This window comes from Erithacus rubecula, assembly GCF_903797595.1.
Source record: "Erithacus rubecula genome assembly, chromosome: 4".
NCBI lineage: Eukaryota > Metazoa > Chordata > Aves > Passeriformes > Muscicapidae > Erithacus > Erithacus rubecula.
In genome coordinates, this window is record NC_136686.1 from 58688034 (window position 1) to 58710179 (window position 22146).

General features: G+C 38.8%; 1 protein-coding gene across 1 annotated transcript in view; it reads left to right on the forward strand.

The window, feature by feature from the left end:
* Positions 1-466: 466 nt before the first annotated feature.
* Positions 467-22146, forward strand: part of GNAI1 (G protein subunit alpha i1) — a 31865-nt gene continuing 10185 nt past the window's right edge. Inside the window, exons 1-3 of the mRNA XM_079303196.1 lie at positions 467-1037; positions 19744-19786; positions 19864-20005. Of these exons, the coding sequence (XP_079159322.1) occupies positions 920-1037; positions 19744-19786; positions 19864-20005 (303 nt within the window). The 5' untranslated portion in view covers positions 467-919. The remainder of the gene's footprint in view (positions 1038-19743; positions 19787-19863; positions 20006-22146) is intronic.

A 22146-nucleotide genomic window follows, 5' to 3' on the forward strand; every position in this document is an offset into this window, starting at 1 on the left:
GAGCTCGGCTCCTACACCCCCCCACCCGGGGTACACCATTGGTACAGCCCTGCCCGGCGCCCCCCGCCCCGCCAAGTAATGGACCCATCCGCGCGCGAGCAGTTTAAATTCGAGCCCCGCCCCGGCAGGTGCCCGGGGCTGGTGGGCGGGGGCCTTAAGGGCAATACCCCTCCCGCCCCGTTCGCGTTCCGCTCCAGCTGTGCCCCCATTTCCAGCCCCAGCTCCGTTCGCATCCCGCTGTGTTCCCATTCCCAGCTCCGTTCGCATCCCGCTCCAGCTGTGTTCCCATTCCCAGCCCCGCTCGCATCCCGCTCCAGCTGTGTTCCCATTCCCAGCCCCGCTCGCATCCCGCTCCAGCTGCGTTCCCATTCCCAGCCCCGCTCGCATTCCGCTCCCGCTGCACTCGCCCCATCCCGCCCCCCGCCCCAAAACGCTCCGCCGCCGCTGTGCGCACGCGCGGCCGCGCCCGCCGCTCTTCCCTCCGTGCACGCGCTGCCCGCGCTCGCGCTCCTCCTCTCTCCCCTCCCGGCGTGGGCGGTGCGCGCGCGGTCGCGCGCCTCCGGCGGGGCGGGGGCGGTGCCGCGCGCGCAGCAGCCTGAGGGCCGGCGGCGGGAGCGGCGGCCCCGGTGCGAGGCCTCGGTCCGCCCGTCCGCAGCCCCGCGGTGCCCGCTCCGCGTTCCCCCGGCCGAGCCTCCTGCGCCCATCCCGCTCTCTGCCTCCCCTCTTGGTCGTGAGGCGAACCCGGCGCGCGGTATCCGCGACGCCGCTGCGCCCCAGGTGAGGGAGCGGGGGAAGTAGAGAGCGAGCGGGGAGCGCTCGGTCCCCCTCCCTCCTCAGCGTTTCCCCGCCGCTCCCGGCGCCGAACCCCGCCGCTCCCGGCTTCACTTCTCCCGGCGGAGCCCAACAGCCCCTTCCCAAGATGGGCTGCACGCTGAGCGCCGAGGACAAGGCGGCGGTGGAGAGGAGCAAGATGATCGACAGGAACCTGCGGGAGGACGGCGAGAAGGCGGCCAGGGAGGTCAAGCTGCTCCTCTTAGGTAAGGGATGCCGTGAGGGGAGGCTCCTCTTGAGGCAGCCGCCCCCCGAAGCTCCCTCGCCTCCCGAGGGGTATAGCTCTATAGGACCCCGCCGGGCTGGGCGGGGGGCGGTGCTGCCCTCGGGGCCCCTCAGGAGCTCTGGGGCCGCGGGAGGCACGGCAGCCCCTTGGAGCAGCTGGGCGCCTCGGCTGCTTGAGGGAGTCGGGGCAGCGCCCCGGGGAGCGGCACGGCTGGGCTGTCCGGCCCTGACTTCACAGGAGAGGGATAGCGCCTCAAACTTTTGACCTGGATCCTGTGATCCCCTGTCGAAAGGAAGGAAATGTTACGTTGGGGGGGATATTTACGCTTCATGTTTCTTGTAGACCCGAGCAACTCCTAAACTGTTGCTACGAGACTAAAGTGTCTAAAAGTGTCGAAAGAACAAAAGGCAAAGCACCGTTTAACTTTCTGGTGTTTTTTTTTCTTAATTTTTTTTTTTTTAATTTTGTGGAACTTATGTTTCTGCGATCTTACAACGGGAAATGCACCTTGATGGAGCTACTACATGTATAACGTGTGACTTATACCGTGCCATCATATGTTCTTCAATTTTGCTCATAAGTACTTGAAGCTTGGCTCTTTTACTTTATTTTAAGATATCCTTGTGCTTAAAGATAGGGTTATTTTAAAAATTACAAGAAAAAAGGAAGTTAAGATTTTAATTAGTATACATTTGTTTAGGATTGAAGCTACTGTAGGTTGGGGACAGCTGAATGCTGCAAGATTTGCATTGAATAAATGTTATAGGAAGTTTCGGAGTATATTCTGTATAGCTAACCACACTGAATACTTCTAATAGCGAATTGAAATAGCTGTTGAGTTGCAGCTTCCCTCTCAGAGGTGAAATTCAAAGGGCAAACTTTTTAAATGATGCACAATTTCTCACTCCCCTCAACATTGATTTTTGCTCTCCTGCAGCGCTCAAACAATTCACTACAGACGTAGTAGACCTCTTCAGTAACTTTCCGTTGCTAAATTCTAAGATGGCTTCAGAAAGGGACAAAAGACTGAGCAACTTGTATTGTAGATGAAGAAATGGAGCAAACCTAGAATGCCAAAAACAAAGATCCTAAAATTTTTTTTTAGATTTAAAATTTAACTTGTGAGATAAGCCAGAAACAAAGGCTTTATTTGTTTTCCAGGCAGTGGAAGTGGAAACCTAAATCTGTTGAGTTTTGGGCTAGTACTGTGCCTAGTCCTGAACACCTTTGTAATCCTCAAATTGTTGTATGGAAAGGTTTTCCTGAATGTGATAATAACAATACTGCAGATGCCTTTTAGAAAAGTGGCAAGGTAACACTTTGTGTCTTCTGACAAGGTGTTTGAAATTAATTTTCAGTGTTTTGCTGTTCTGTATGTAACTTGTAGTGCCTGTAGCTTCGTACTTGTTTTCCTATTTTTCATCATAATTCCTGGATACAGATGACATCTGTTTAAAGATGCTTTAAACTTGAGAGTAGATTTTGTCACTATTTTAATGCTCTTATGTGCTAAGTCCTGTATTATGAGCTTCAATTTCGTAAATTCTGTTTCTAATGCTGCAAAGCCTTTTCTGCTGGGCTGTCATGAGGCCACAACAAAACAAATGGTCAAATACATGTGGGTTCTCACGGTGTTGTGAGCAGCAGCTCACTTGGGTTAGCATTTCCCCCTCCCCTACTAAAAAAAGATGTGAAGGCTGGCAGCCTGGCTTCTCCTGGGACCAGTGTTGGCATGATTGTTTAAACAATGATTACCTAAATGTTTACTGAACTCTGGATGAGGTTTTGTGCATACACCCATGGATGCATATATGTATTCTACAAGTTTTGAATTGAAAATTTTTTTCCCCTTCCTCTTCCTTGCAAGTCTGTCAGATGTCTTGAATGTGATGTGAATGCTTTATCTGATGACAAAACTATTTAAAGTTATTTCCACTAGAGTCACTTTCTTCTCACCACTCACTTTCCCAATTGCTTGTTCAGCCCACATGTCATAGTTTATCATCTACTCGGTTGTACTCCTACATCTATTTATGGGTTTGTTCTGCTAAAAAGACACTGAAATAAAAGGAAAAGTACAAATTGTGGTCTGCTGCCAGGAAAATACAATGTGCAAGTGGCATCTGAAACACCTTGTTTATGTAGAAAAAGGTCATGTAGTTGTACACCTATTATTATTATTGACCCAATAAATTGGATTTATTCCAACATTTATAAAAATTTCATTTTCACATGGTGATTAGAGAAGCCTAGTGAAGTTTGAGCTACAATGCTTAAGTGAGAGATGATGTGTTCATAAAATCAGTGTGTTTCTAGATTGGAAATTTAATTTATTCCACTATATGCTTTTCTATTTTTTTTTCCTAAAACAGGAAATTGCAGGGATTTAATTGAGAGAGTTGTGATATTGCTGTACCTGAACCACCACTGTGAACAGTTTCACTGAACCATGTTAGATTGATATTTTGTTGTCCTGTGTCTGTGAATAAGCAGATAATATTAAATCTGTGCAAAATACCATTGAACTGGATTATCTAAGTTCTTTTGTCATATCTGTAAATTGGTTCATCACTTTATAAAATTTTGAATGCCAGTATTAGGCATAGATTCTAAACATTATCCATGTGTAGCTATTTTACCCTTGTAATTCTGTGCATTTCAATGTGCTCTCCCAGCAACAGGAGAGTCTTTCCTGGAGGATTTCTGAGAACCATCGTTCTTAGAACTGAGCTGAATTTTGATCTTGTAGTTGGTAAGCCAGATGGAAAATGCTTATTTATACATGGAATTTGATTATTTTATATTTTAAAACCATTACATAAACAAGCTTATTTGCTTTAATACTATTTTCAATCAACGTGTAACAAAGAAATACTTAAGTTTCATGAGAACTCAACAAAAATATAAGTGCAATATAGTAAATTGGCCAACACTATAAGTTCAACATACAAAAGGATATACTTTTTGTTAAGCAGTTTGTGACATTTTGACAGTTCCTAAACTTCTGTGTCCTAGTTGAAGTAAGATTTTCTTTTCTTGTGTTTTCTATTGTTTTTTTCTTTAAGAGATAAACTCATATACTTAGTGTAAGAGTTTTTGAAAAGTCATTGATGTTTTGGTTGGCTTCCAGGCAGAGAAAGTAGTAGATCTAAGTTGGCTTTATCTTCCATGGTTCCTCATTATAACTTTTAATATTCAATAAATAAAAATTCTAGTGATGCTTGCAGAAAGAATGTAATTCTGCTCAGGTTGGGAGGTGATGATTCTGAGTGACCGATCTGTGGGCTGCATTAATAGACATGTAATCCCTGTCAGGTGTGCATCTGCAAGCACATTTCTATTGAATTAGCTAGAGCACATAATACTGAATTTATGGCAACTGCAGGAGAACAGGCAGTACCTTATTTAGTAGAAGTCCTTCTGGTATGAGGTTAAACTCATCAGGTTTTATGAATACATTCAAATTGGCACCATAAGTTTATAGAATTAGCACTTTGTCTTTTGAATTATCACACCCTTCACCTAATATAGCAAATTTAGTGTTAGGGTTCTTCTTATCTGGGATGGAAAAGGCAATAGATATGTCTTAGACATTCTTTAGGAGTGGGACCTGGGATCCAGGAAGTCACAGGCCATGTGTTTGACAGCAGCCATTGTGTCTCTCCTTGCTGCATAATCACGACTGTAGATGTAAGTTCAGTGGATACCTTCGTCCTCATGACTAGCAGAACCACTTTTCTGTTCCTGAATAGATCCTTGTGATTCATACTGGAATGTGTGCATGTCATATTCTTAAAGATAAGTGACATTTAACTTCAAGCAGTGCTGCATTTAATCTTTTCCATTGCAGCTTCCTGTTCCTTAAGATGGTAACTAGAAAAATTCTATTGAATTGTTTTTCTAATTCTTCAAATCTTGGGCATCTTTTTTATGTGTTTTTTGTTGTTGTTCCAGACTTGCATCTTTCTGTCTGCTCAGCCAAACTGACTCCTGCTGCATACTCATTTTTTCAGCAGCATGATCCTTACAGTGCTTGGCAGTATCTCAGGCCCCATTGCACATTGGACTGAAAAAATACATTTATGCTGTTTGTACCATTGCTTCTCTTGCCTTTCCTCCAAAATATTATTTTCTTCACTCTTGCAGACAAGAAAGACTTTAGAAGTCTGAACTTAAGGGAGCTCTCAAAAAAGCCTTAGTCTCACAAACAAGTATTGCACATTTCAGAGATGTTGACCTTATTATCGTAAATTATGTCAGCCTAGTCTAAAACATTTCTAACAAACTGTTTCCTGTCATGCCTTCAGAGACAACTATCTACAGATGCTTATGAAGTTTGCCTCTTATTTAAAAGCTGATTTGTGATACCTGAAATAAGTGCTTAATGTTTGGGTTTGGTTTTTTGCTTGTTGGTCTTGTCTGTGTTAGTGTGGACACCCCTGTCTCCCTATTCCTGTCTCTCTCCTTAGATTTAGCAGGAGTTCTGAACTAGGAGCTCTGTTGCATTTTAATATGGTAGTGTTGGACTCTTCCAGTAAGGATGTTATTTATGTGGAGTGACTGGATTCTCATAGTGCAATAATCCCCCTTGCATTTGTGCAAGGAGACTCGGGGATGTGCAGAAAGCATGCACATTTAGTTATGGTTGTGTTTGTACAATTGCAGTGTCAGTTCTTTTATGCTTGTCTCCATCTATTTGAATGTTAGTGTAAAAGTTTAAACATTGGTCTTTAATGTGTGTGTAGACTTGAGTACAAGTTATCTTTAGTGATTTCAGGTCTTCTGTTACATTATTGTATTTCTTCTCTAGGAGAAATCTTTTTAAGGATTATTTTAATATTTTAAGCTTGAGACATGGTTTTTCTCCAGTTTTTCAGTCAAAAACAATGTAAAGCTACTGCTGTTTCTCTTTGTTTTTCCCTTTCTGAATTGGAGGCTCTAGTAAGGCACTTTTTGGTAAGCTGTCCACTCTTAGCAGCAGTGGTACCTCAAGACCACTCATAAATTTTGTAATACACTATGCTGTAATTAGTGTCTTCCTACTTTTTTTCTGGCAGCAGAGTTTATTGTATCATCATTGTCATATATGACAGTTTATTCTGTCCTGTGGATTATATTACCAAAGTGGTTGTGTATTTCAGCTAACCTCCTTTTGTAAGGTTATTTTTAACTCTCATCAGAACCAGACTTTACAGTACAGCTCCCTGCATAGTTGTGTTGGCACAACTTGAACTCGGGGCTTTGTGCTATAGTTAGTCTGCAGTGATTTATATACTCATATTGCCAAAGTGGGTTGTTCTTTTGCTGCCACATTTTACCCTTGAGTTGTTTTGGGCCTCTGAGAGGGAATAATTCAGTAGCCAGCACATCCTAAAATAAAATAATAAATAATTTGAAACCAAGCCATGACTCTGGCTCAGAGGGCATAAAATTCTGAAGTCAGTTTTGCTATGTAACTGATGGATGTCTGCAGTGTTTCCTGTGACATGCTATGTGGCAAATATGGTACAGCAAAACTGGATGTAGAGAACAGGTATTTAAGATGCTCTGTTAAGTGTGAGGATGAGGTTTTTTGCCATGGAAACACTGAAATAAAGATCTTAATTGACTTGATAATTAGCTATTAAAAGTTTTAGTTTTTTTCCCAAGACATGTATAGGAGAACCTGTACTAATAAAAACTTCTTATTCTTTTAGTCCAGCTTTTACCTAGGTTTGCTTTTCTGTTTATTCCCCTTGTTTGCTCACTGTCCTCAGGCTTTGTGTAAATTACAAATTATCCTGTAAATGCAACTTGGTTGGCTTTACCCAGATGTTTTCTATCCACAAAGTATTGAAACTGGTAATACATAGAAGCATATAGTATCTGGAAAAATCAAAACTTTGGATTTTTCTCACTCAAAACTTTTCACTCTCAGAAATCCAATTTAAGTGGCTTAACTTGGTGACATTCCTGAGTGGAAGGATAACTAAGATTTTGAAATTAAACTAGGACAGAAATAAACTGGTTTTGCTGAGACTCTTTTGTGTACCAGGACTGTATGCTTCTGCAACAAGACATTTGAACTCTTCTTAATGTTAAACATTTTGTTCTCTTTGGCCTGCTTCTACTTGACCATTAAGTAGGAGTAGGCAAGACAAAATAAGATTTCTTAGCAAGGATGGGAAGTAAAGGAGTGATTTTGTAGACTAGTTACTCATATTTGTGATTGCTCATAGTCCCTTTACAGTTCAGGTGTAAGTAGTATTAGAGTTGGGGACTTGGATGCTTCCCATCATCACAACTTTGCTCTTGGAGTTTGCAAAGCTGTGGAGCCAACTTCAAGGTCTCTGGAATTATCTATAGCTTAAAGTTTGTATACCTAAGTATCACCTCCAGTCACAGATACCATATGGACCAATCCTGGATTTGTAAGTGTGTTACCTGTTGAGGTTAGATTTTGACTTAGTTTCATTTTGGTTCAGTTATTGACTACTCCTTCATTTGAAATATATTTCTATGTTATTTTTTAAATATTACTATTGGTATAATTGTTTCAGGATCTCAACAGGTGGGGCTAATGGACATAAAGCAGTTAAAAATCAATTCTTTAAATAAGAGACTTATTAAATGTGTGATAAGCAAGAAGATTGGTTTTTTGGCTTTGGAAATGGAAGGGTCAATGAAGCTTTAAATAAGACCACCTCTGATGTATTTTGGTAAATACTTGATAATCAGGTTGCTATGTTGAGTTATAGATGTATGTTTACATCTACTTGGTGTTTATATTTACCAATTTATGTAACTTCAGTATTGTATGTACCTATAAAATCGATGCTGAAATTAGAAAATTCTTTTTGTGAAGCAACTTATTTAAAGGAATCAACACCATTCATATATACTATGCTTCAACTTCTGAAATGGACGAGACCTCATTACTTCTGCTTAGAAACGTAGTGAGTAATATACTTAGCAAAGGTACCTGATTAAATCTTTAGTGAAATATAACAATATCTAGACAACCAGAATGGATGGGGAGTCTTTGCAATCATTGCTCTAAGCAGATTGTTTTTATAGAAGTAATCAATGTACTGTGATTAAAATTTGTGTTGAAACTGTAATGCGGGTTTATAATTAAGTCTAGAATTTAATATGGCCTGTTTCTTGAATTGAAAGTACTGTTGCAATCAAATGGCTACCTGTAATCCCATCTTCCTTTTGCAAAGTTGATAAAATATTTTTTTGCATATGACTTGATTTTTTATGTGTACAGAGCTGTTGTAGTTCTTTGAAACAAACTACAAGTTTTTATTTATCACAGTTGTGAGGACAGTGAATTTTTGTGGGTTTTTAATAACTTCAAGTAAAACTCAGGGGGTTCTTGCCTGCTCTCTAAATCCATATTGGAATGCTGGAAATAAGCAATATATGTTGCTTTACAAGCTGCAGAGCTATTCTAGATGCTCTGTCTTGCTAAAAAGGAAAATGCTCTTGCAGCATCTGGCTTTGCCCCCTCTCCCTGTCACTTTTAATGTTTAATTCAGTTCTTTTGCTGGTTGAGTAGTCAAATTGGCTGTCCTGATTGGACTTAGTTTGCTGCTAGAGTGGTCAATTCAGCTGGTATTTCATAATGGTCTGATGAGAACCTGACTAAAAGCATGATGAGGAGCAGAGGTATGTGCTGAATGCAGATGGAGTGCTGGAAATGCAGAGTAGCAGGTGGAGAGGAAAGTGGATGCAGAATAGGATGCTTTCAGTTTCTGTGTTTGTGTCACAGTTCACTGCAGAATTGGATTAGGAATTATGTGAGATTGTGTTCACCTGCAAGGTCCACTTGGTAGGCATTAAACTCTATTCCAAACTCACCTTTTTAAGACTTCTTTGCTACAATAGGAGATAGAGACAGCCTATGTTAATGAGTGTGCTGCGACTGCAAGTTACAGGTGGGATTTTCTTTTCGTTCCAAATCCAGGGAGCATCAGCTTCTTGAGGCTCTTCTATTTTGTAGGCTCTTGGCTTGACTAAGAGTTCTTTTCTACCTAGCACTTCCTGGTGAAGAATGCAAGATGGTAGTGGGCAAATACACCTACCAGCCCAGTGTCCAAAGAGTAGAGAAGAGCATGGAGGCAACAGTTAAGTTGTAGTAATACTAAAATAGAATACAGTGTGAATGCCGTATTGGAATGCAATTTCAAATCTTGCTATTACTGGAGTTATGGATCTTGCAATAAACAAGTTAGGAGCAAACCAGATAATTATTTTGAGCATTTGTAGATTTTATTTAAAGAAATGTTGTTTCAAATCTTGTTGATTTCATGTCTTCCAGTAATGTTTTATACAGTGGTGGCCTGAAAATAAGTTGCTAAGTCTCAATGAAGTGCTGTCTGTATTCTTGATGCATTAATATTTCTTTAAACATTTTGAAAGTGGATTTCTCAGCTGTATGCGGACCCTTAATCTGGTAAAATCTTGGCAAAACCGTTATAGACTTTCTAAAGCATATAGATGTTTAGGCATAAAGCTCTTAAATCATTGTCATGGATCCCTTCTAATAAGTTTTGAGGCTGCAGTGTTAGTTAGCAAAAACTGTCATCTAATTCCTAGATGAGGGTCTATTTACATTATTTTCTCTATCTGCTGTTCTGGAACATAGAAATGTTTGGAGTTAGGTTGGATCAGCCTTTGATTATATACTTGTTGGAAGCCTAGCAGGCTGCCATTTATGTAGGTGTCTGTCTTACTCCTTACTTCTGGGATTATTGGGTGCAGTGTGTCTTGGAGGGGGTTGAAATTTTTATATACTTCAAAGCTGTCTCACAAAACCCCAAAAAAGTGGGTTTTTTGGGTTTGTTTTTTTTTGTATGTTTTTTTTTGTTTTGTTTTGTTTTAATACTGTTCCCCCCTAGTTTTTGGCAAAATGCATGTGAATGGAACAAAAAATAAGGTTGACTATGCTTGTGAATTTTCTTTCTTGCTTCACATTCAAATAGGAGTTATGAAAATGTTTGTATTTGAAAGAAATTGTTTGCTGATATCTAGGATCTTTTTACATTTTAATTTGTCACTTTAACTTCTTCCAGATTCTGATGGAGTTGGAGACATTGAAGTAAATTTAGGTTAACTATCAATATGCTTATTCTCCTTATTTTTGTAGATCTTATTTCTTGATCTATAAGAAAAAAACGCTTTTAAGTTAGGTGTGGGTGAATAATGAAAATTTACATGAACTGAAGTTTATTGCTTCGTTTCTACAATAATGGGACAGCTTCTAGTGTCATTGCATTTTGCCTGGTATAAACTTTGACAGTGCCCGTTTTTCACATTTGCAACACAAACTTTGGTGTTATGTAACAAGTAGAGCTTTGAATAAAATCATTTGAGGTTTACATGCAAGATCTTTTTCTATTTTGATAGAAATACACACACAGTTTTCTGATTGTCTGCACAGTTATATAGTTATATGAGGTAGCTAGGACAGTAGGTTCCGTCAAAACTGTATGTAGAACAATAGTAGTGCTGTACTGAGTTGGGGGGGGGAGGGAAGGGGCCTGCAACATAGTTACATTGTTATTCCAAGTTATTTTTTTTATCTCTCTGCCAGTCTGACCTCCATGCCTTTGTTGCAGGGGAGAGTTTTTTATAAAGCATTTTTGATTGTGATTAATGATAGCCCGCTTAGTAAGTTTGCTCTGGTATCTCTGAACCTGGCATCTTTGCACATTATATTTATAGCATGGTGCCCTGCAAAAGGCCATGAAGGCCAACCACACTGTGGAGAGCAATGTCAATGCACTCGGGATTTTTGGGAGGTTTATTAGATATATATTTGAAAGTCTGGGTGAGGCATGCTGTACTGTGTTGGCAGAAATTGATGGTAACTTTCATGATAGACACTGTAAGAATAAAGGATTTGGTTTTTGCTGTTGGAGCAGACAGCATTTATCTCCTAGATTGGGTTCATATACAATAACCACTGAAACTCCTGTTCAAGGAGGTCTTTAATCATATTTTCATCCCATTATTTTAAATTGCATAGTAATTGTTTCTGAGCATAGTATTTTGTATGCAAGAAGAAAGCCACTTGAATTTTTTTAAGTAGCAAATTTAAATCTTCAGTTTTGTAGAGGAGATAGTTGTTTGCTATGTTGAAGTTCTGATTGAAATACTAATAAGTTTTTGGGCTTTGAATTTTGAAGAGATTCCCAGGTATTTTAGGTGACAGTAGTGTGGGTGGTGGCCTTTGATAAATTTAAGTAGCCAACTGCTAATCTTCTCAAGCTGGTGTCAGTATTGAAATCTTAGATAAACCTGATGCCACACATATCTGGCTGCTGGTGGTGTGCCATGTAGTTGTTGGGCAGCAAGCATGATTACCAAGTGGTTGTCATCTCCAAAGGTGCATTAGCACCTGTATTTAATTCCTGGTGTGACTGAGAGGTTTATTTCCAAACCTTTGGTTCTCAGCTTGTTGTGATCCTGCTGGGTTTGGCACTTCACTCAAAGGAAGCTGTGCTTCTGTCTTAATTGAAGGAAAAACTATAGTGGCACTGCCCCTGTCCAAGGCAGTGATACTGGTGTTTTAGAAATCTCTTGTACATTCTGAACAGATGACGTCTTTTAAAAGTAGGTTCAATTCCAAGGTACCATATTTTCCTTTGAATGTTTCACAAAGTTTCTGAAATGCGACACTTGGCATTGTACTGGTGCTCCTTTAGAATGAGAACTCCCCAGTACAGTTATGCTAGAAGGGATGCTCATAGTGATAAAAGGGTTCCTACTATGTAGCAGTAGTAGGAGCTAGTAATTTAAAACAGTTGAGGAGTATAGAAATGTTTTTGAAGAGCTAGATAGAATTTGTATGCAAAACCTGCATGTGTTTAATTTTGTGTGGTGCATAAAATTGCACATCATTTCTGCTAAGAGGTCTTATCATATGATTGAATTCTTAGCAAAAAGTACATTTTTCATAACAAACTCATAACACTTTTGTCATAAAAAGATATGAAGCACTAATTCAAGATTACAAGTAGCTCAAAACTCAATTCATACTTCTAAAGATAAAGATGTGAATAGCAGTTACCTTAAGATTGTCAAAATGGAGTCTGTGCCCTCCTTGTCTCAACATAAGATTTATTTTTATTTTCTCCTTGTTGTTTAAATGTTAAACTATTTAACACTATCACTTGCTTATGTGTTTGCTCTAGTAAGAGCCTAGGTATTTAAGAAACTCAGAATAGTCTATGAGGCATCTAGACCTGAATAAACATGGGATGCTATCATGAGTTTATACTTGATTGCTTCTTGAGGTGACATTTTATCATAAGTTTTCTTAAATGATGTTTTATGTATAATTGACTATTCTATTGTATACAGTTGATCTCAAATATTTACTAAGAGCAATACTGAAGACCTAGGAAAGAAATAATTAAAACTAATTAATTTTTGATTTGTTAGGGTATTTACAAAAGTGACAGTGGTGTATGGGTGTAAATGATACTGCTTCTGTAGGACTAAGCATGCAGCTACTGAAACCTTGAGAATTATCTCACATCTTTTATCTGAGTCACTGCCATAATTTTAGAATCTGTTGCTATTCTGGTTTTAATCAGTGATGTAATCTGGGATTCACAGTAATACTATATGGCTAATTTACTGAAATTTTTTTTGCCAAATACTAATCATACAGATTCTTAATTCATTGAAAGATTCCTGGCATGTTCAAATTCCAGTAGCTGTGGAAATTCCAAGACTAATACCACCTTAGAACTAATGAGAACTGTCTACCTTTGGTCGACTGTGTGAAAACAGTTGGGAAGGGGAAAAGAGGCATAAACTGCCCAGGCCAGAAGCTGCCCCAGAATAAAAATACCAGATGGTGGTAGATAACTGTTGCTATTGAGTGGCTTCAAAAAGGAGGAGTGGAAAAAATAAGATAATTCTGACAGATAAAGGAGAGCTTGGGTTTCAGAGAATGTTTCATTTGGTGGTCACTCTCCAGAATGTGCAAAGTTTCCACTGTGGGTTTCTTGTACTAGCATTGGTGCATTTTGAGTATAGTAACACTGATTAGCAGCTTGCATTCTAATTTTGATCTCATGTCTGATAATGTGTCATGAGGTGATAAATTTAAGAGATTATACTTCCAAGTTACAAAGCTATGTGTTTTTGTAATGCTGACCCTGTAATCAGAAAGAGTAGAAATCACTGGGTGTTTAGCTTGTGGTGTGACCAGTGGCAGCTGAGAAACAGTCACCATTTAGCTTTCTGCTGTGAAATTCAAGTGTCAGACAGAATAGGATAGGAAAGTTGTGAGGAGAACTTTACAGTACCTGAATTCAAAAATTTACAAGTCCATGTATTTTACCTTAAATTTCACATGTGCCTTTATGCTTAAGTTAATCTGATCTAAGTGTCCTATTCTACAGGCTGAAAAGCTGGCAAGCATCTCTTGAAAGCTTTAAATTAATTACTCTTTTCCATACTTGAACTCTCTTCTGGCAATCTGCAAGGCTGTTCTACTTTCTTGTGGGTTCTATTCCTCAGTCTGACTTACTTGGTGTTATTTCAAAACTGGCCCAGTTTTTTTCCTCTTTAGCTTTTATCTAAAGCCTAAGTTATTTTAACTTAGTCTGCATTTTTTTCCATGTTAGTCTTACAAGGAGTATATTTATATTTCTTTTAGAAATAGTTGTACTTGACAGTTGATTCAGTCCTAAGAGGGATATTCTGAACTTGAAGTTTGCCTTGCTTTTTGCTTTGGTATTTGATTGGTTTCTTCACTAACCAATTAGCAAATATGTCACAAGTAAGAAATCTTACTATTAAGATCTCAGCCCTTCCAAGCAGTGGTGTTGGTACTTGAATGCATAAAACATTTGTTCCAGAAATCTGTAGTTCTGGAATGCTTGCTATGTAGGCAGTGTGTGGGATAATAAATCATGAGACATTCTAAGTAGTTTAAAGTAACATTTTTTGCTTACCTGTTAATCAAATTATTAAATGCTTCAATTCATTTTAAACAGATTTGCTCCATTTGGAAAGAATATTAAATCTAAGATGGAGTTTGCTACAGTTTCATAGTAATGAGTCATAGGGTGATAAAAACACACTTTTCTTAAGGAAAAGAACTTTAAGATTGAGTCCAACTCAGCCTTTTAAATTTTTTAAATTTTTTTTCCTATATTTCACCAAATCACAACTTGGAGAATCAAATACTGCTTTAACTGTTTCTTATATGTATTTGAATTCTGCTTGTCATACTTAGTACATTCAAGGGGAAGATTCATTGATACCTATCTCAACGGCTTTTTGATTGTTAAATGGTTTTTTGATTGTTTAGGGTTTTGGGTTTTTTTGAACATGAAGGTGCTTTGACTTTTTTTTTTCCATTTCCAAAGTAGAGAGCTGGCTTTGAAAGAAAAATCATAATATGATCTTAGTCCCTCTTATTTAGCTGAGCATCAGCTTCACCACATGCTGCAGGTGGTGAGATATGTTAGTCACAGGATGGGTTTATGTGCTGGCTTTAAATTCATGGAGTGATGTCAGAATTCATGCTGGATCCAGGTAAATAACTGCTTTCCATAGCACATACTAGCTGGGAAATAATGGCATGTGACAGTAGAACCTGAGTATTAAACTTTGATGCAGAAGATCCTTCAGACTATAGTATAATCCATGGTGAAAATGTGCTTTGCTTCCCATAATTTGGGAATAATGCACAGTATGCATAATGAAGCTTAAGGATCTACCTGCTTTCTGGCAAGTAGGTGTAGGAAGAATATTAGATTTAATTCAAGTTATATTCTTACACAACTATGTGAACAGAAGTTTTAAAATTCTTTACTTTAAATTAAATTTTTATAGATTGTGTTGCACTCTTTTTGAGGAGCACATGGAGGACCTAAAGTGTGCAAAGGGAAGAAAGGACTAATCAGTTATTAAAGCTTCAATTAATGCAATGACCTAACAGTTAACTTAGACACAAACAAAAAATACCCACTACTCTTTTAAATTAAGAAGATACCTGCTGCTGTTCTTCTAGTCTAAGCAGAACTGTTATGTCTTTTTAATAATATTTTTGTTATAAATAAATAGTAATAGAGCCAGTAAGACTGCTCAAATTATTGACAGTAGTGATCTGAAATAAAGTATCACACTTAAATAGCAAGCAATAAATAGCATGTTTGCTAGATGATTGAGGAATATACAATCAAGTCTGTCTAAATTTAGGTAGTGTTTGGTTGTGACCATATAGCTAGCTCTGAAATGTTATATGCAGCTGTCACATGTAATATTTAATACTGCTTGCTTCTAAAACTTTCTAAAGCAGAGTTAGTTCTCATTTTGCTGTATGAGCAGCTTATTTATGCTGAGATAAAGGAGAAGAGCTTACAAAGTGTATCTGTCAGAAAACCTGGCAGAGCTCTGCATTCAGGAGTGCAAAAATAAAGAATTTCCTTTGAGTATGGGACAATGAGTAAAGTGAAATTTTCCCATCTACTTTTCAAAGATTATTAGGAATGCTGCAGTCATTTCAGCATGCAGTTAAAGGAAAAACCCAAACCAAGCACAACCATTTCTGTTTTCCGTTTAATGACATAGGGCAATGCACCTTCCAGGACCTCACTGCTGATATTAGGTACTCTGTAATAAATGACTTAATTCTTCTTTATGTATATTATGGGAATTTGTAGTTACCTTACTGAGACTGCTTTTATGATAATTGTAGGTATTTGGTACATCTGAATTCCAGCACCATAGAGAAACATGCATGTCTGCCTCAAAGAGTGGAGTACAAGGCATATGACAAAAATAATTAATTTTTTACACCATAACTAGCCCTGACACTGGCATTTTTGGTTAGTCAAATGTGGTAAATTTTTAACAGAACCTTTTATGAGGTTATGTAAGTTAAATGCTGTAGTGTATTTCTTAATATCTCCAGAATTGCTGCTGAGTGCAGGGAATATACAATCTTCAAATTATTTGAATAAAAATATTAATCTAAAGCAGATTATAGTAATTTTATTAATAAAGCTAATCTTTAAACTTTTGTCACCTATTTGTGCTTAATGCATAATTGGCTATTTGCAGATTGTTATTTAAACACCTGAAGCATTTATAAACCAAATTAACAATTGACTTTTGTACTGGTGTCTGGTTTTTGTTTATATTAATGTAATTCCATGGCCACTCAGACACTTGAGAACTATTGCTGCTTTCTAAAAAAACTTGCGGATTTATAAAAAATGAAGTCATTTTGCTTTGCCATGAGCTAAAGATGGTATTGAGCAATCCAAATTGATGCTGACAGGCCTGCTCTACTCCTTAGCTCTATTCCTCTGAGCTCAGTGTCTCCTCTTGGTGCCAGCACTCATTCTGTGGTGTTGGAGAAAGAGAAGAGTAACCACATCAGTAGCAGTGCTGGGGAGGAGGTGGGACAGCTTTTGACACAGTCTTAAATTGGGCTGAGCCTGTCCTTAAGCTACGTATTTGGTTTAATAAGAGGAATGTCCTAAAAGCATCACTTTACAGTATTTAAGTATAGCAATACTCTCTTCTACAGAAATTAAATACTTAAGTTGGGAGAAACCTCTTAGAAGTCATTTAGTTTAGCCCTTGGCTCAAAGCCAGACTAACATCAAAATAGATAAGGTTGCTCAGAGCCTTGTCCAGTTTAATCTTGAAGATCTCCAAGGCTGTTTCTACTTTCTCTATGTGCAGTACATGGAATAGGTTCCCTGCACCTTATTCCCTTAGAGCTCTCTGAAATTGGCTGTGCCAGAGGTTAATTGCTTCACATCTCTTTGTTGTGTAGGTCTGACAAGTTTACTTCTGCTTTAAGCTGTCTTAAGTGGGTGTTATGGGATGGACAGAAACTTACAGACATCCCACCTTCTTCTCCCCACACCAGTCTTTCTAGGATTAAAATGCCCTGTTCCTTGTAGCTTTTCCTCAAATGTCATGTGCTCTCTAAGCAACTAAGTGGCCTTTACTGCATTTTGTCTCTCATTTACTGAGTGCTGGGGAGGGAGAATTATATACAGTACGTGGATACAGCATAATGAATTCTGTCTGCTGGGGAAGAACAGCATCCTTTGACTTGTCTGCACTTTTGCCACTGCAGCAGTGGAAGCTGTTGGCCACATTCAACCCAAACACCCACACTCTCCTCTCCTTTAGGATAAAGAGAAAATAGAAGGAAGGCAAGAAGACTCATGGATCAAGATGATGTTTTCATAGGGAAAGTCACAGCTTGCACATACTAGCAAAGCAAAGAGAATAATTAATTCCTTCCTTCTCACTGGGAGACGTGTTTAGCTACTTCCTGGAAACCAGGGCCTTGGCATGCATAATGGTTGTGTGGAAAGAATGATAGAATTGTTTAGTTTGGAAAAAGTGTATAATGTCATTGTGTCCAGCCATTAACTCAGCACTGCCAAGCCCACTACTAAACCATGTCCCCATGTGCCAGATTGAGAGTTTTTAGATACCTCCAGGTGTAGTGACTCCACCACTTCCCTGGGCAGCCTGTTTCAAAGCTTGACAATGCTTTTGGTGAAGGCATTTTTCCCAATAGCCAGTCTTAACCTCTCTTGGTGCATCCTGAGGCCATTTACTATTGTCCTATCACTTACTACCTGTGAGAAGACTGACCCCTCCTGGCTAAAAACCTTTTTTAAAGTAGTTGCAGTGTTGAGGTCTCCCCTGGGCCTCTTGTTCTGCAGGCTAAATCTGCCCCAGTTCCCTCAGCTGCTCCTTATATGAATTGTGTCCCAGACCCTTCATTTCCAAAGGTTACAACAAAAAAAAGGCTCAGACAAACACTATAGCAGCAAATGACTACCCCTCTTCCTCCCTTCCCTGAGTTTTTACTGCTGAGCATGGTATCATGTTGTATGGAATATCCCTTTGGTTGACTTTGGTCAGCTGTCCTGACTGTTCATTCTCAAGGTGTTGTCCACACCTGGTCTACTCACTAGGGGTGGGGACATGGTTGAAAAAGAAAAATTCCTTGATGCTGTGTATGCATTTTTCAGCTATCAAACCCAAAATGCAGCACTGTAAGTAAGGGCTGCTGTGAATAGAGTTGGCTTTGTTCCAGAGTGACCCAATGCACCAGCCTAGAATGTGATTCACCTTTGCCACCACAAGGCCCCACTGCTGACTCTTCAGTTTCTTGAGCCCCACAGTTTTCCTAACCCATTAGTTCTAAATCTGGTGTGTTGGGTGTGTTATTCTATGCCACTTGCAGGACTTCACAATTGTCTGTGCTCACTGTCATGAGATTGCTCAGCCCAGTCCTCTAGCATATTGAGGACCTTCTGAATAGCATCTCTGTTCTCTAGCACTGGCAAACCACTTCCTGACCTCCCAGGCTCTTGTCAGCTGCAAACTTGATGCCAGTGCATTCTACTTTTACTTTCAGGTCATTGGTGGAGATGCTAAACTGTATTCGCCCAGTATTGTTTCTTGGAGACTGCCTGTATGCCTTCCAGTTAGATTTTTGAACCATTTACACCAGCAGTAAGCAGATTTTCAGACACCTCTAAGTTGGTACTTTTCCATCTTGGTACAAGGGCTGCCATGGAAGGTGGCATTGGAAGCCTTGTTAGAGTCAAAGTAAATTACATCTGTTAGTGTCTTTCAGCCCCAAAACTCCCTGTTTCCTCATGAAAACTTGCTAAGTGCTGTTTGTAAACCTGTGTTGGCACTTCTCCAAAACTTTTATTTTGTCCAAGATGAGTTTGATTGTCATGCATCAGGTTCTTTCTCTTTTTTGGAGACGAGTGAGTACAGCCTTTATCAGTGCCTTTATGTGGTCGGAGTTTTGTTTGGTTATGTTGGAATTGGACAGTGGGTGATCTCTTTGCATTAGAAATGGCTGTAGACTTTATGAAAATTATATTCACTTCTGCAAAGCTATATTGAGAAAGGCAAATGTTGAGAGGGAGAATTCAGGACAAGTTACAGACCAACTGGAGCATGCTGTCTAAAGGGATTAGGCAGCAGCTGTAAGAGTTCCATGTATTTTTTAGAGTAAGAGGCAGCCTAGAGATAGATTGTTGAGACAGCAAAAACTATGGTTTTTCCCGTCTGTTGACAGAGATAGTGTTTTTCTAAGCTTTGTATTTTAACATAGCTTTTTTGTTTGTTTGTTTTGTTGTTAAGCACTTAAAATGATATCAGGTTGACTGGCAAACCTCATGCCATCTGTTCTAACAACAAGTAGGCTGACTGTTGGTTTATTCATGCAAGGGTCAAAAGAGGGTTGCAAGGACTAAAGCCTTGAAAAACTTTAAGGGGTTCATTTGCAGCATGGAAGACCACTAATATAGTGTGAACACTGGGTTTTGGTTAGGTTTTGATTTAAAAGGAAGTTAAAGGAATCAAGCTTTAGATCTCTTTGAAGCTGAGCAACTTATCATCTGTTCGCTTTAGAAACACCAGCAGACTGTGTTTAAAGATCATCCTCACTTTTGTAAAAAGAAAAGACTTTTTAGAACTGAGATTTGTTCTTAAAATAGTTTGATTTTGCAATTTCCAGCTGAAGATGCATTTTTATATTAAAAATCAGTTTGTAACATGTTCTTTTACCTGTTGAAGGTTTGTATATTGGTTAGATACATGAAGTGTAGAATCAAAATATATTTTCAAAGATTAGTAAAAGCCTAATGTTGAATTTTCACTCATTTATTTTTCAGGAGCTGGTGAATCGGGGAAAAGCACAATTGTCAAGCAAATGAAGTAAGTGTGGTAAAGTACTGTAACAGAGAAATATTTTTAAATTTGAATAGAGAATTTATTATTTTTTTCTTCTGTAGGATTATCCACGAAGCTGGTTATTCAGAAGAAGAGTGTAAACAGTACAAAGCTGTTGTCTACAGTAACACCATTCAGTCCATTATTGCTATCATTAGAGCAATGGGGAGGTTGAAGATAGACTTCGGTGATCCAATCAGGGCTGTGAGTATTGAAGTACACAGACAGCTGAAATACCCATACTATTTCCTTCAGAAATCTTTGTGAGATAGTGTTTTATAACTAAATGCCTTTAGTCTTTACATGGCAAGGTGACCTGCGGAGCAGTCAGAACTGGGTTGATTCATAGCAACTATTTGGTTTAGGTACTATTTTCTGAATTCTGTCTAAATTTGGAGAACTAAACATCTGAATCCTAGGGAGTCCACAGCCATGTCTCTATTTGTGTGGACATGTGAGCTTTTAGGTAGGTCATTTAAGTTACACATTTTAAAAAATACAGCTTAAATAGGGAGGCATCTAGCTACTTCTGCACTGTAGTGCCTGCACTTCTCTATTAGGTCATAGACATAGCAGTGCCTGAAACATTGCCAGCCTCTGAGCTGGATCCTGTTTTGTACTGATTTCCAGTGTTGAGGACTTTATTTTGCTCAAAGAGACATGGGCATGTACCTTCTGCTGGGATCCCATGTTTTTCATTATACTAGTCCTGGGATTTTTCCCAAGAAATGAGGCCTTTTCCTAAGCTTTTCTGTACCTTTTCTGTCTTTGTTCAATTGTCTCACGTGCAAAGCTGTGAGTTTATTTACCGTCTCACCCATTGGCATCTCCAGTCCTAATCCTGTGCTCTTACCTGTGGTGAACTTAATCATGTGCACATTTGGTCATGCAGGGAGATGTTTGGAATATCTCTTTAAAATGCTCAGTTTACTTGTTTTTGCTTGTCCTCTCTTTACAAGACTCTTTACAGTCTGTTTTGCAGTGCTGAAGTTGATCCCTAGAGTTGTTAGTCTGAGCAGTTATGCTTGAATTCAGGATGTATGCTTTTATCTCCTACTCACAGAAATCAGTCACAGTGCGAAATGCTCACCAATACTGGTTTTGAAGCCAGAACTTGCCACATTGTGGCTGTCTCACAGGAAAGATGGAGGAAGGATTTTGTTGTTCATGAACGTGTTCATAAGCATGTGTAAGGTAGCCAGAGGAATATTTTGTCATAAGTCCTTTCAATCACTTTAAGGTGGAATTGCAGTTTGGGAGGAGAGAAGAGCTTTTGAAAGTAAGAAACAGTATGTAGATTCTTCATTCTTGGCAGTCTTCAAGATTTTATTGGTTGTTTGAAAGCAGTTTATAAATGTTAGACAGTATTCATTCAGTAACCTTGTGAAATGCAGTATGTATGGTTGTCATAGGGAAGACATTTGTAAAATTATGTATAGTGAGTCACAAAGTTGTATCTGAAGTCTAAATCTGACTGCTGAGTATAGCCATTATTTTATGTACACATGTTAATTCTACCTGTCTCTTCAGTTGTTAGCATAACTAGTAAAAGTTTCAATTTCTCTGGTTATTCCTCTCTACATTTGCTCTCATGTTTGCTGTAGTCTGCCCTCAAGACCAAAGTTTTGCAGAGCACTGATGGTATTTCACTCCTTGTTAGTTGAGTGTTTGCTCAGTGCTCTTTGGAGTCTGGCAGTTAATGCTGGAAAGAGGCAGATGGTAGACTTGTGTTACTAAATGCGTAGTAAGAGAAAACGGAGGAGGAGTAAATTTAGGTGTTAGCAGATAAAATGACTAACAAGAAGATTTTGAGGGCTATGTCCTATATGATGTCAGTTTTAAGTCATCTGAGTTTCTTGACTACAGAGAGCTGTATAAATGATGAGGCAAACTTGTCAGGAACAATCTTAAAATAGCTGTCCATCGCTTTGTACTGAGTCAGGTCTTGGTGGTCCAAATTTTTTTTTTTCCCCAAAGAAACATTGCTATGGAACATTAGCATTAGATGCTAGTAATAGTATGTTCATACCACAGTTATTTTCAATTTTGTTTTAATTTCGTGTTTTACAGAAAAAATAGCTCAAAATTGTATTTCCTGGTGTAAACTGTTACATTTTTCTTAAATTAAGTGAATTTCTGAGGTTTTACTTTAAACGGGTTAAGGTTTCTTTGAAAAATCACATACTCTTATTTCTGTCACAACACTAATGGTAGAGCAGTGAGTTGAACATTCTCTTTTTTCAAGTTATTGAATCAAGGGAGCACAGGTAACACGGGCAGGTCAGTTGTAAATCTGATGTATCTTCCTCTGTGCTACAGGACAGTTTAAGTAGAAACTGTGTTTT